The following is a 15,004-nucleotide window of genomic DNA, read 5'->3' as shown; positions in this document are numbered from 1 at the left end:
CCAGTCCAAACTGAAAACTGTTCCAAAAGTGCCGACGGGATTATGCGTGCATATTTATACAATTCCCGTTTCGTATATAACATACTTCTTCCTGGGCACAATTAAACATGGACGGTCCCCAATTCACTGGTGACTCAAATACTGCTGCTTATACCTTCTTTTCCCAACTTGGGAAAAGAAGGTATAAGCAGCAATATTTGAGTCACCAGTGAATTGGGGACCGTCCATGTTTAATTGTGCCCAGGAAGAAGTATGTTATATACGAAACGGGAATTGTATAAATATGCACGCATAATCCCGTCGGCACTTTTGGAACAGTTTTCAGTTTGGACTGGAGTCACCCAGCATCTACATCGGGACTCTCCATTTGCAACCTTGTATGCTGCTAAGTTTTCATCATATACAGTTTACGGACATTGATTCTTAAAAATCTTCTTCATAACGATTTGGACATAAAACAAGTAACTTTTATCATATTTATTGCACGTTGGGACAGAGAAATCAGATATTCTTATTGTATTAATTGTATATTTATCAATTTGAATATTTATATAATTACACTTTGCACTTTGCACCTTTGCACTGAATATAAAGAATTGATAATTTAATATATATTCCCGGAATTGTCTGTTGCAGCTCTTTACTATCCAGGTGGATTCCCTTGGTTCGTTTAGACTTTATGGCAGGATACCTGGCAACCCCTGGGACTAATGTACCCGAGAGACCTCCTCCACTCACATGAGCCTGCTCATTATTTATTTAATTATTTCATTTTACCCTCCCTTTCTTCTCAAAGTGGAATCGAAGTAGTTTACACCGTCCTCCTCTACTTCATTTTATCTGAGATTTTCTTATAATCTGAGATTTGTTACTGATGTTCTAATCTATGTTCCCCCATTAATAGAAGCCCTGTTAGTTAGAGGGAGTGCATATACAATCTGTGTACAGTGTTCATGTGATTTTTCTTTATAAATGCAATGTGTGCTCCTCATGGTATATTCAGTGCACATAGCTGAACATATGGTTCTCATTTTCATTTGTAAAGTGAACATACACTTGCTGTTTCTCACAGACAGATTTATATGCATATATACAGGATAGATATACATTCACCATTGGTTATGAACAGGGCTAGAAGTGGGGTTGGCTGATATGTGGTACAGGCCTCTCAGTTTCCTCAGAGACTAGATTTTCCGCCCCAGGAAGTCTGTCATGATTTCCCACTCCTGGCCATTTGTCAAACTCATTTCCATACAGAGGGGTTGTGATGTTTGTACCTCTTGATTTGATGATGCTTTAATCTGTTCTATTTTTGACTACTGACTGGCTGTTGTTCTCACTGTTTTGAGCTACCGGTTTATTGCTTATGAAGGCATTTATGCAGCTGCTGGTTGCTAGGTTTTAGATTTCTTAGCTTTTTGCATTATAATAATTTATTTTGGTCTTCAAGTGCAGTTTTTAATAGCAGAAAAGTGGGTTATAAATATCCTACACAGATAAATAATTAGAAGGCCAGAAGAATTTTTAAACTGGCATGTATTGCACAGTTGATATATTTTGAGAGTCATCTGAGCACTATAAAAGAGACTGAAACAAAATCCTACCTTCTTAGGAGAGAATACCCCCAGAGTACCACCATCTTCTCTCATAGCTACTCCCATTTCTGCAAGCAAAGCTTCCCTGCAAAACATCAAAAAAAGAACTAAAATCTTGAAAATTCTGCCAAGACCTGGTCTGTATTATGGTAAGAAATGAAGAAATACCACAAAAGAGAGCATGCCATACTCTCTAGATGCAAATGATGTTACTGTATGAGCAGGTATTAATGAGAGGGGAAGACGTTGGCAACTATTAACTTTATGATAGTAGCTGAAAAAAGGGGCAAAAAGGCTGGAGAGTAGGTGGGAGCTGTTCAGTACATGGAACCATGAGAGGAGGAAAAAAAGAGGTGTGTGTGAGCATAGGCTATGTCTGGTGCTGCTCCTTCAGCAGCCCAGCCTCTTGCCCAGACCCCTGCAGTGCTTCGCTATCCTCTACCTGCTGTGGGAGATGTTTTGAACTGAGCTAGTTGCCACTCACTTCATTGCCAACATCTGCTATTTTCTCACATCTATTCAACCTGGTGCCCCCAATCTCTTGGGCCTGCCCTGGATGGGTCACTATACGAAGTAAATTTGAGCCTGTGGGTCACACCATATTGAACCACTGTGCAACCACAAGGAGTTACAAGGTTTTTATAGCAGGTTCTAAGGAAGAGAAAGAGGCTTGATAGCAATGTGAGAGCAGACCCTCTAGTCTTAGTTTCTTGGTGACTATATTGGGATGGAGGAAAAGATACCTGCATTCAAACATTTTACAGGCAATCTGTAGCGTGTATTAAGATAAAACAATATGTGCATCTTATCAGCTCAACTACACCCAATCAGTCAGGCTCTTGAAGTTATCACAAAGGGCCCTGTAGGGACTGTTTCACGTGCCAACTTTAAAATGTAAAATGCGTGGCTTACCACCATTGCATGGAGACTTTTCCTGCCACTACAAGAAACTGCCACCACAGTCTGGCAGTTGTTTCAACACTCTCCAGAGGATGGCATTAACTGACATGGTAAGACACTCTTCCATTTAATGTGTATAGTGGCCCTCGCTGTTGTGGCCAGGGCTGCAGGGGGTGGGGACTAGGGGTACAAAATTCCAGGGGGCCTAGAGAACTTGGGAACTCATGGAGCTGGGCAAGTAATGTGATTTCAGGGTTGCCAGCTGCTCTGCCCTGGCAATGAGGGGGGTAAGGGGGTTTTACCAGCATGGGGGTGATCACTGGCGACATAATGATGTTGCCAGTGATGCTATGATGTCACTCCCAGAAGTGATGTCATCACTTTGCCAGGGCCACTGGAACTGCTCTGGTATTTGGGCAGAACTCTATGTTTTTGCCCAAATACCAGTGCTTCACTTGGTCACATGATGATGTACTTCCAGGTGCATAATGCTTGTGCATTGTCAGCAGCATGATGACATCGCTGGCAAGGGCCTGTGCTACCTAGTAAGTCCCCCTAGTTTCTGCCTCTTTCCCCCACTGCTGGCCAGGCAAGAAGCAGTGGGAAACACTGGGTGGGATGGGGAATCCTCTGCCCCCAGCAGATGCCTGGCAACCCTACGTGATTTGTTTTTATATGATGTTTGGGTTGAATCTTAGGGGTATATGGAGTTCAGGGGAATTTTTGCCTGTGGCAGCTGTAGGCAGTCACATATAGCAAAATAAAAGGCTGAAACCTGCAACACTCTGAAGTGAACTTGTATAAATAACTTTTAGATTCCTACCTCTCCATACGTATTGCTTCTGTCCTACGCAGTTTTTCTTCCCATGTTTCATTCAGCTCAGCAATTATCTTTTCAGTTTCCTGCAGAGTATAAAAGTAAGCATTGATACTTCATGATGGTTACCGTACAGGACTAAAATATTTCACCTCCAATGCATTAGGCTCAATTCACAATTCTTTCTCTACAAGGTAGCAATCAGAATTTTCACACCATCAGCTCCTTACATTTGCACAACATACATGCACATAGCTAAGCCCTGCCTTTGCAAGATGTAATTTAAACAGCTCAATTAATCCAGATTCTTTCCTATATATTCTTGCTAGATTCACAATATGTAAAGACCACATATTGGAAACAAAGAATACTACATAGGCTGCATTCACACAGGGCCAATTCCCTGTTGTGCAGTCACTGCCACTGGAATAGTTTCAGGTAGGTAGCTGTGTTGGTCTGCATTAGAACAGCAGGATTTGAGTCTAGTAGCACCTTAGAGACTAACAAGATTTTCATAGTTCAAGAATCAAAGCTCCCATCTTCAGGTATCTTTGAGTCTCAAAAGCTTATACCCTGAAAATCTTGTAGGTCTCTAAGGTGCTACTGGACTCAAATCCTGCTGCCACTGGAATGTACAAGCATTTGCAGCAGCAATGGAATGTCCATAGGCTTTTCTCAGTGCTTTCCTCAGTGTCCTTCATGCCCAGCACACACATCCATGCTGCTGGAAGAATTTCTGCTGGATTTTTAGAAAATCATGAGGGAATACTGAGGGAAAATGGTACCGGCATGGGCAGGGAGGCTTGAAAATTTGCACCTTCCCACCCATGTGATGGGCAAACCTATTATGAATATGATCGTTCCACAAAGATCATACCAAAGGAGGTTGTGGAAAGACTGCAGCAGAATAACGGAAAACCGAGAAGATGGATGATCTCAATGTCTAGGAGATGCTCTAGGGGGGAGGGGGGCCTTCAGTTTAGGAGGCAAGGCAGAACAAAATATCCACGTGGGACCAGCTTGATAGTCTCCATGCTCTCAAGTTACTTCTTACACTTCTGCAGCACTTATGTGGCCTGCGTGATCTTGGTTACCTTCAGTCTCTCAATGGCCTCCTCACTGCCTGGAGCAAACATGATACGTTCATGAAGACTGGAGACGGAAGCAGCTCGGCTGGACAAGGCTGAGAGGGAGGAGGATGGGCTCATTCCCACCAAGGCATTGGTCACTGTGGAGAGATTGTCATGGCGTTGACTCATATCTGCCACTCTACGATTATCATTATTGTTCTCAAAGTCGGATATGTCTATGAGGTCCAGGAGGGGAGAAAAAAGAGGGGGAAAGACACAAGACCAGAAGAAAGAAGGAAAAGATAGAGAAAAGAAATGCAGTTGGGAACAGTGACATGATGCAATGAGGAGAAAGGTAGAAATCCAACGAAAAGATACACAGACAACTAAGTAGCAATAAGTGCCACGGCAGTATCCTCACACCAGCAGAATAAGTCATACTGCACCCTGCAGAGTTTCTCTAAGCAACAGCATAACAGATTTCCCGCATCCTATTGCTTTCTAGCAAACTGACAGCATACTAAAAATCTGGGTTACAATCACTGGCATCTCAAACAGCGAAGGGGAAATCAAGGCTGTAAAAAAGGGAATGAGAAGATTTCAGAAGCTGGACGGCATTCGCACTCAGGGCTGGGTTTTCAGAAGCTGAAGATAATGGAGGGCTTAAGCGGCATTGCAGTTGTGAATATCATTGTGATATTTTGTTTCTGAAGCTACATTTATGATCCACCTACATATCTAGAAAGATGTTTGAATACAGTAAATCATGTTTGTCTGAATGAAAAAGCAGGGCCCGTCAAGCTTGTTTTTACCTTGATGATATCTTGTTTTTACCTTGAGCGTTATTTTTATCTTTGTTGATGGATTGTTAAAATGTTTTTTTGTGTGTTTGGAACTTGTTGTTGTTTTGTTAGCTGCCTTTATTTAAGGAGATAAAGTATTTCAAAGAAAGAAAGAAACAGAGAAATGGCATTTAGGTGAAAGGGATTTGATTTTACACTAAATGAGCGTAAGAACCTTCAGTGAGAAGGAAAGGAAATGTCCAAATTACAAAAATGTTACAGTGTGTACATAATCTAGGCAAAACTAAAAAAACCCAAAGCAAAACCTAAGGGCAAAAAAAAAATGTATATGGAAATCAGGAACTAAAAAACCAAGCAGGATGGGGCCAGAAATGCCAAAAAAAAATAGTGCAGAAAACCCCCATGTTTACTTAGAATTGAGACCTATTGATCTCAAGAGGGTTTACTTTCCAATGATTATGCAGCCTTAAAATATTAAAATGTCTCAAGCCTACACATTTATCTAGACTTACTTCATGTTACTTCTCAACATTCCTTTTGCCATCTTTCCAACTATCGCACTATAAAATTGCAAGCATTGAGCCATTTCCTGGCTGCTTCCCTACATTTTTTAAAATGTAAAAGGTGTACCAACCAAACGGAACAGGATCCACAGGCTATGATGAATCATATTTCTTTCCTATTGAATCATATTTCTTTCCTATCATGAACTGACTACAATCAGGTGTCAACTGTCCCAAAAGATTCCTATTCTTTCATATCACATCATAACTATTAATAAACACATTTAAAATCTGCATCAGGAAATGGGAAATATAAAAAAACAAAAAGGGCCGGAACACAGACAAAATGCCACAGATGCTCCTCATGAACCTAACAAAGATTCACACGTGTGTGAACCTCTAAATAGGTAGCATCAGTAAGTTTTGACAATTCATGAAAACTGCATGTTTGCAACACATTATTTTTACTAGGTTTACATACAAAAATATAGTTTTGACGAAATTTTAATGCTTTAGAATTTTATGTGTTAGCAACTGCATACAGCTTGAATTTAAAAAATATACCCAACCTCCAGTTGCTGGCAAAGGCCTGTTTGAAGAAGCTAAGGAATTAGGGCAACTAGTAGGACGGTTGTGGAAGCAGGATTCCAGGGGGAAAGAATTAAAAAAATATAAGGCCTTGTCTACTTACAGGAAGTTCTTATAATAGAGTTCTGGCAATTCCTGGAGCTAGGATGGATGGTGGTACAACCTTCAAGCTTCATCATAGAGCATTTTCTAGAGCTACCCTTTGTTACTTCCAGGTAGCTTTAGGAATTGTGAGAACTCTATGGTAAAAGCCTTCTATATGTACATGAATGAAGCTCAAGCTCTGAATGAGTGGTTTTCTTGCTTGATGAGGGTTCCTTCTAGTATTACTTTTCCTCACTTGCCATTTAAGACATGAATAAGGAAACAAGCAGAAAATAGTCAAAGACAAACATCTTTTTCATGTTAGGAATGTCAGGACTTTATACATGATATGAAAAGTCCACTAGAAGGCACTGAGAACTTTTTAAAACAGAAGTTTTATTTTCTGACCGCTTCCCTACACATATTTTTAAAAAGGGAACAACCAAAGCAGCCCCCAGACTCCCCTGGTAAATATTTTTGCAACAATTGATAAACTCTAGCCTTGCAAAACAGGTAGAGTCCTAGATGCAGGGCCTGAATGTTGTCGTTTCCTCTGCTCCTGAATTATTCAGTCTATTCTGAGGCTTGGTTATAGTCCAACTCAACCTGGTAAGCAGGCATTTCTCTCACCATAACAAAACTTTCTGTTTAAAGATGCCTTCCTTGAATCCCTTGAAGATCAAGGAGAGCTTTCTCTCTGCTTCCTCCATCACTAACCCTGACAAAATCTCCTGAACGGAGAGGAAGATCCTTGAACAAGGAGTAAAGCTTGAGTTCAGATGAACTGTTTCTTGGCATTCAGCTTTGTAAAAGGACACTGCCCAAACCAAATGGAAAGTTGATGCTGCTTCAAGTTAAAATAAACTATTAAAGATTCAGGAATGGAGGAAAATATGAGGTGAACATGATGGCAAACCATCTTAAGCCATTTGGGATCAGGAAGAATTTCAGTTCAGTATATTATATATCTAAAAGATTTCTGTGTCTTGGGCTGTACTCTGCAAAATGAGAGGCACAGCCTGTGCAATCCGAAGCAGCAGCATGGGACCACCAGCTGGAGAGTGGCAATTGAGTGCTGAGCGTCTTCTGCCTGAGAGCTAGATCCAGTAAAAAATAACATCCACACTTGGGAAATTCTGTTTTTCTGTGTGCCTGCAAGTGGGTGCTAGCTATGTTGCTGATTTAAAGAGAAACTGATCACAAACAAGGCAGCGGCTGCAGAGCCTGCTAGCATGTCAGCAAAAGCCAGATCATTTTGTCCACAGCAGATGGATCTCTCTAGCAGCATTCCTAACAGGTACCCATACAACCCATAGGAGGGCCAAATGAGACCATCAGTAACATTTGTGCTACTTGGGGCCTGAAGCAGATACTTTAGTGCTTCTAGGCAGGCTGTTTCAAAACACGCACACACACACACACACTCCAGCAAAACATATTAATAAGAACCAGTCCCAGCAGAAGCAGCAGCAGCAGCAGCAGCACAAACAGCAGGGAACACAGTTACAGCATACAGAAAGGAAACCTCAAGAGCAAATTCCACCAAGAAGATTTTAGAACAGCAGGCAACATGGCAAGATTTACCGGATAACTGAAAGGCAAAGATCAGTTAAGATAAAGATTTGTGGAGATAAAGTGGATTTGTGGAGATCAGTTAAGATAAAAGACATTGTGGAGAGGAAATTTGTATCCCCTCCCCAGGACTTCCAACAAAAGACACAAGCCAACTGGCCTGGAGCAGGCTTTGCAGAGATTATATGGATCCACAACCACAGTGTTGGGCATATGTCAATCAAGACATGGGCTGAATCCACACACCCACGGAGCATCCCGGCGTTGCGCTAAATGTTTGCTAAGCTCCCGGAAGTGTAGCGTCTTTCTAGCGCGATTTCTGAATTGCGCTAGAAAGATGCTACACTTCCGGGTGCTTAGCGAACATTTAGCGCAACGCCAGGACGCTCCACAGGTGTGTGGATTCAGCCCCAGTGAAGATCCTATTTACCGCTTCCTTACATAGGATAGATGAAGTTGGGAAGATCTTCTCCATTCATGATGAGGAAAAAGAGGGTAGATGTAGCAATTTCAAATCTGGGGCACTTTATGGAGAAAATGGCCATTTTGTGCAAGGGGATTCTAACTAGCTTTGTCAGCTCTGGACTGAGAAACTCCTGGCGGGTTGAGGGCAGAGCCTGGGGACGATGTAGTTTGAGGAGGAGAGAGACCTTAGAGGGGTATAATGTCACAAAGTCCACCTTCCAAAAACAGCTATTTTCTCCAGGGGAACTGATCTCTCTATTCTGGAGATCAGTTGTAATTCTGGGAAACCAATCTCTTATCATGGCTCTGTGGTTCTTGAAAACAACAAGCACCCATTTAGCATTGTAGAATGGATTATTTCTAGTGCCTCTGTTTTTTTCCTCCCCCTCTGAATTTTTATGAAAATATTTGTAACTAGCTCAACCCCTGCCCTGAGCAGCTAGGAAGACAAAATTATTCTAAATGGCTTTTGCTGAATTGGCACATGGGCTATTGAGTCCATTTCTCATGCTGTACATATGTTCCTTTGCTATGACCAAGTCTGTGAGAAGCAGTGAAGCACATAAAAATACCAGCAATGGGGAATACACACATTTAGGTCCTCCTGGAACAGGATTGGCTAAGAGAGATAGGAGAAAGGTGGAGGGAAAAGACAGAGAAAACAAGAGTAGGTTCATCTTATAGGAATAATGGAACAGCATCTAAGGGCCTTTCTATGTTTCCAGAAAATGCGGATTTAATTCTTAGTGAAGCATTAGCACTGCAGAAGGTGATCATACATCTTCTAAATGAATGGGCGGAGGGGTGTGTGCAAAAGAAACTAAAAAGTTTCACACAATGGAGAGACTGTTGTAGGGAGGAAGGAGCAACCTTGCTGGTGTGCAGTGATTACACATGCACTATCCAATGTGTCCATGACACTTATGGCAGCCACCTTCCCCACAGTGCCCACGTTCACAACTGTTGCTCTAGCTGGGGTGGGGAGTAGATTATATTGCTGTTTGGAGGCTGGGAGAAAAAACAACAACAACTCACAACAGACATTCTAGCTGAGTGAAAAGGTGTTTGGATCCCCTGCAGCAATTGAACATTATTTCCCATTTGCTTGTAATGAAATCATTGAGTAGAAAGGCCCTAAGATGTATGTCCTTCAAGTCAAATTCTTTCTCCCTCTGAGCAACAAAAGGAACACTCACAGGTGTTTCTCCACATTTGCTGAGAGAACCCAAATACACTGTGACAATTCTGCTAGGCCAGTAGATAGCTCAGCAAAGGAGGTGTGGTCAGGAATGCCCATAACAGGTTAACACTTGGGGGCAATCAGCAGGGAACAACAGGGACAGACAGTGTGGAGTAGTGAAAGCTCCAGGAACAGAGTTAACTAACTTACAGTCATGTTCCATATTACAGAAGTACTTGTAAGTGACCTTAAGTTGTTCTGTGTGATGGTGGTTTTAGTACAGTTATGTACTGAGGCTCAATGTGCGGAGTAGGCAACATGAGCCAGTGTACACTCAGAAAAGCCACCATGTAGAATAACTTAAAGCAGCTACCACATGCCTTTAGTACTGTTGTTTAACTGTGGACCAGGAGGGCAGTGAAACAGACAGTAGAACCATGCAGAATGTGGATCTTCTGTTAAGGGAGGTGAAAATGACAAGGCATCGGCAAATGTCAACCACAGCCCAAACACAAAGGCAACTTACTGTCAATAATGTCTCCCAAGCCCTGGGCATACAGGAGATCTCGTAGACGAGCCACTTCGTCCTTCAGTTCTCTGATCAGTTTGTTGTTAGGATCTTCATTAATGACAGCATTGCACCTGATCTGCTTAGCACGGTCAGCATACCTAAGAGAGCAAGGCATATTCTGGGGAAACTGTAAAGGCCTGCTGAAAATGCCATGCAGTATGGCACACATAGAAGAGGACCTCAGCAGACCATTAGACAGGGGAACATGTTAGGAGTGCACTGGACAGGGAGTTCCTAGTAGCACTTCAATAGGAATGCAAAGCATATTTTCATTAGATCAAAGGAGGGGAAAGCATCTCTTTCATTCACTTGCTTTTGAACTAGACCTAGCCTCTTCTATAAGGTCAGCAACCAGAACTGAATTAACGGATGTTCAAAAGGCTTATATACAAAGAACTTCAGGTGCTACAACAAGTTCTTTGCATATAAGCCTTGTTCCTCGAGGATTTCAGTGAGCTACCATGAACTTGACTGTAGGCAAGAGAGATGGAAGCAGTCTTGATCATTTGCTTTTGAGCATCCCTTAATTCAGTTCGAATCGATTCAAACTGCATTAAGGGATGCTCAAAAGCAAATGATCAAGACTGCTTCCATCTCTCTTACCTACAGTCAAGTTCATGGTAGCTCACTGAAATCCTCGAGGAACAAGGCTTATATACAAAGAACTTGTTGCAGCACCTGAAGATGTTCCTGTGACATCATTGGTCAACAGCAAGGCCTATTGAATGCCTGATATAAGAAGAAACTGTATTATACCATCACCAAGGAGCTATGGAAAAGTTATATGCAATGAAGACAGATAGAAAATGAGTATACAAGGGTACATTCAAGTTAGCTCAATGTATGTGGCTCCTGAAATCAATGCAAGGGTAATAATTGTCACCATTGGAAGATTTTCCTGTTTAATATCTATTTAAATATATGGCAAATACACACACTTATAAGGTGTCTAAAAGATAATTCACCAAATAAGCTGTCTAAAAGATAATTCACCATTGCAGTTATTGTAAAACTATTATGGAATAACTGAGTGATCCAACTGGCTACTGGTTAATACAAGCTCAGTGCTTACTATGGAAGATGTCTGAAATTGTCTCATGTATATATATTCACTGAAACCCACATTTTCAAGTTTCAATTATGCAGATTTTTTCACTATAATTCACTTTATACATAGCTCCAGTGCAAGCAAAACTTCAGTTTCATTATCCAAACATTTTTCATGCTTCCCAGAAAATTTTACAAATAAAGGTGTCAAGACCAGTCTTAATATCCTATATGGCTCATCTGCTTATGAGACTTTGGTTCAGGAGTGTAAGTTTCCAGAGGCCAAAGTTCAATCTGGTCTCCTAATTAGCTACACTTGGAGTCTGTTGTTCTCAAGAGAAAATGTCCTTGGGCTGCAGGGAGTATCAGCCTCCAGCCACCCTCCCTGGTTTCTCATGCTAGCACTGTAGTTATCCAAGTGTGCCCTGACTGACTGACAGCTGTTGAAAAGATCGCTTCTCACAGCAGTGTGGGTCCACTCACTCTGTTCAGAATCATTCTACCAGCATGCAAGAGAGGTTCTTTACTCCATGCCAGATACTGAGATGACCAGAACCGCCTGGCATGGTTTTGCACTTTCCTTATTAAGCCTGTGAGTATGAGCAATACCTGGAAGCTACATCAGAGATGCAAGTTAGCAAGCCTTTTAATGTCTAGTTAGACATAGTCTTAGCCAGCATACACAAGCTGTTATTATTTTCTTTGCCTATTGCTCTGTGCTTTAATAGAGTGGTTCCCACCCTTCATAAACTCTCCCTCATTTGAACTACTTAATAAACAAAAGATATTTTACTTTTGGTGTCAAGAGTTACTGACTGAATGTGTGCCTATACTCTCAGAAATGAACCCAGAGGCTGAGGAGTCTCAAAACTAAGGGCCAGACCCCCATAAAGCTGCTAGGAGTTTCAAGTGACTATGGGTTCAGTGCTTCGGAATGGTAGCAGGGGCTCTCTAGGTCTAGACAGCTGGTCTTGACAACAGTATACAATCTATTTCCCATCCCCCTTTAGAGTATAAGAGGTTTTGCACAGATCCTACCTTAAGGTACTGAGAGTCTCATCATAGTTGATGTCAGCAGGGCTGAGAGCAGCAACCATAGCAGTTCGAGAATTACCACCTAACCCAAGAACACACAAAACATTGGTTGATACCAGGATAAATGCATGTGCTACACTATCTTAATCTTCTTCCTAACACTGTTCCCCAATATCCTTTCTGTATCTTCTCCGTATCACTTTTATACTGATCTTAGGGCATGGTTATTAGACAACCCAAACCCTCAACATCACAATCCCGCCTGAGTGAACTGGACACAAGCAGAATACTAGTACTAACTATTATTGCCTGGAATATATTGTTGAAATTAAAGATGGCAACTAGGGGACTGTACTTCAGGTTTCCGATTCGGGTTTTTAACCCAAATCGGGCTGCATTTGGAAAGATTCAGGATTCCCAAATCAGCTTCAGCATTGTTGAGCCGATTTGGAAATCCCGAAGCAAAGCTTCCCAAAGCGATTCGTATCACTTTGTGAAGCTTTGGGCAAAGTGGCAGCAGCCACAGCACTTTTCTAGCTGTTTGCATTTGCAAACAGCAAGAAAAGTTTCAAATTTCCCACCCCACCACTTTTTCACCCGACGGAAGGGGGAGGAGGGAACCCCCCCTCCCATCAGCTGAAAAAGCTGTCGGTGTTTGAAAGTAGCAACACTTTTCTTGCCACGCAAGAAAAAGGTGTTGCTGCTTTCAAACACCCATCACTCAGCTGATGCAAGTGGCAAGAAAAGTGTTACTTTGAACTGGCTTCCCGACCTGCCACTTTTTTTAGCCAATGGGAGAGGGAGGGTGGAACCCCCTCCTCTCCCTCCCATCTGGTAAAAAAGGCAGCAGGATGGGAAGCTTGAAAGCAATACTTTTCTTGCTATTTGCAAACAGCAAGAAAAGTGCTGCTTTGAGCTTCGGCATACTGTGTAAAGATTCCCAAATCTTTATGGCGCATACTGAAGCGTTTAAACACCTGAATCCTGAAGCAGCTTGCCATTTTGGGATTTGGGTTATCCTAAATATTTTTGAGGTGCACACCCCTAGTGGCAACGCTTCTGTTTATTGGAATGTGCAGAAGATTTTTCTCTTAGACATCATATTGTTGTGGGGATAATAATTACATACTTTGTAAGCCACTCTGAGTGAGTGTTAAGTTGTCCTGAAAGGCGGTATATAAATCGAATGTTGTTGTTATTATTATTATTATAAATAATAGGGAATAAATTTGGTGGGATTAAAGATAGAACTGAAATGAATGAAGTACCTAGGTTTTCTCGAAGAAGCCAGGTAAGTACAGAGTCTCGGTATGGAATAAAGTCTGTCTTTTTCTTCTTTTTATTCTGCAGGGAGACAGAACACAACAGCAGATTCTGATTCTGGTATATGCTGATTTGAAGAGGACTATTATACAATTAAATTCCATCATACTAAGTCAATAACATGCAGCTCACAGATGTTCTCTTAACAACAAGCAAGATATGGAAATTTTATAATATTGTAAGAGACATTCAAGTAACAGATATTGATCCATACTGGGGATCTTATTAAAAACAAGCTATTTATGTAGATTGCCAGAGCTTCCTGCTCTGAAAAGGACTTCTGCGTAAAGAGAACAGTCATGATGTCATTTTCCAGAAAAAGGATGAGCAGAGTGAGCAAAGATAAAAACAGAGCTATCAGGAAACAAGGAAGTGTTTTCAAGCCTCAGGAAAATCTTTGTTTTTATATTCAGAATTGTTCTAGTTAAAATAAGATAGTCTTTCCCCTTAAACCCTGTTCCACATGCAGCTAATTCATGTGTGTTTTCTATCCATAAAAATTTTTCATAACATTATCGAAAATGTAAAAAAGGCTCTAAAAACAAAACAATGACCATATTTACATTTAACAATGGCCAGATGATAATCAAGTAGTCACAGTGTCTGCAAAGAAGATAGTGGAGGTAAGAGAAAGATGACAAGTTTGGCAATTTTTGTGTAATCTAATACAGAAACCGTACGATCCTTAACAGAGTAACAGCCTTCTAAACTCACTGAATTCTAAGCTCATTGACTTCAGTGGGCTTAGAAGGATGCAACTTTATTTATTTAGGATTGCACTGAAAGTCTCACAGGGGCTGGCACAGTCCAAAATCTCCTCCTGTGACCTATAATTGTTTGTTTTTACACAGTTACAGGCTTTTGTGATTGGTCTTGACAAGAGTCTCAAGCTCTCCTGCTTAGGAACATTGGCCACCTCTCCTTTTAGCACAGCCTTATTAATTTCATTTACTTTGGCAGAATCTGAAAGCCTGGCTGTTTCATGATCACAGAGCCCTTCACTGTCTGCTAGTTAATCATATCATGTGGTTTAGGTGCTTAAAATGTCATGGTATAGTATGACTCTCTTTTCCTACAGTATGACTCTCCCCAATCAAAGGTAATTACCTTATTTGGTCCTGAATCCTGAAAAGAAATCAGAGATAGTGATGATAATTTCATAAGCATGACCAAAAGAGGTCAACAAGAAAAATTAAGAGATTAAAAAGGTAAGAAAATGGGACAACATTCTGAATCCTTACAACTCAGACATTTCTGCTTGGGGAAAGGCAGGCATAAGAGGTCAATAAATAGTGAGACAAAACAGTTAACCTGCCCCGCCCCCTGCTCCCACGTTCTTGTCCCATTCTAAAGTATGGCCTGCACTGGCTGCTATTTCTTAAGGGAACATGTGTGGGAAATCCCATCAAAGGCCCTTTCCACATGCTCTTATAGGGACGGCCCACTCACGG

At 41.4% G+C, this 15,004-nt stretch overlaps 1 protein-coding gene across 16 annotated transcripts in view; it reads right to left on the bottom strand.

Moving 5' to 3' along the window:
* Positions 1-15,004, bottom strand: part of KIF1A (kinesin family member 1A) — a 125,101-nt gene that overhangs the window by 66,739 nt on the left and 43,358 nt on the right. For 7 of the 16 annotated variants that reach the window (XM_054982326.1, XM_054982327.1, XM_054982329.1 and 4 more), the window contains exons 9-15: positions 14,661-14,678; positions 13,499-13,574; positions 12,234-12,312; positions 10,104-10,246; positions 4,407-4,540; positions 3,319-3,398; positions 1,605-1,680 (exon numbers count right to left, since the gene is read on the bottom strand). In XM_054982326.1, coding sequence (XP_054838301.1) covers positions 1,605-1,680; positions 3,319-3,398; positions 4,407-4,540; positions 10,104-10,246; positions 12,234-12,312; positions 13,499-13,574; positions 14,661-14,678 — 606 coding nt within the window. Of the gene's footprint in view, positions 1-1,604; positions 1,681-3,318; positions 3,399-4,406; positions 4,619-8,989; positions 9,017-10,103; positions 10,247-12,233; positions 12,313-13,498; positions 13,575-14,660; positions 14,679-15,004 lie in introns of all 16 variants that reach the window. The other 9 variants (XM_054982325.1, XM_054982334.1, XM_054982335.1 and 6 more) reach the window with 3 other exon arrangements.

This window comes from Eublepharis macularius, chromosome 6, assembly GCF_028583425.1.
Source record: "Eublepharis macularius isolate TG4126 chromosome 6, MPM_Emac_v1.0, whole genome shotgun sequence".
NCBI lineage: Eukaryota > Metazoa > Chordata > Lepidosauria > Squamata > Eublepharidae > Eublepharis > Eublepharis macularius.
Note: the sequence above shows the minus strand (reverse complement) of the source record. Positions and strands in the feature narration are given on the sequence as shown.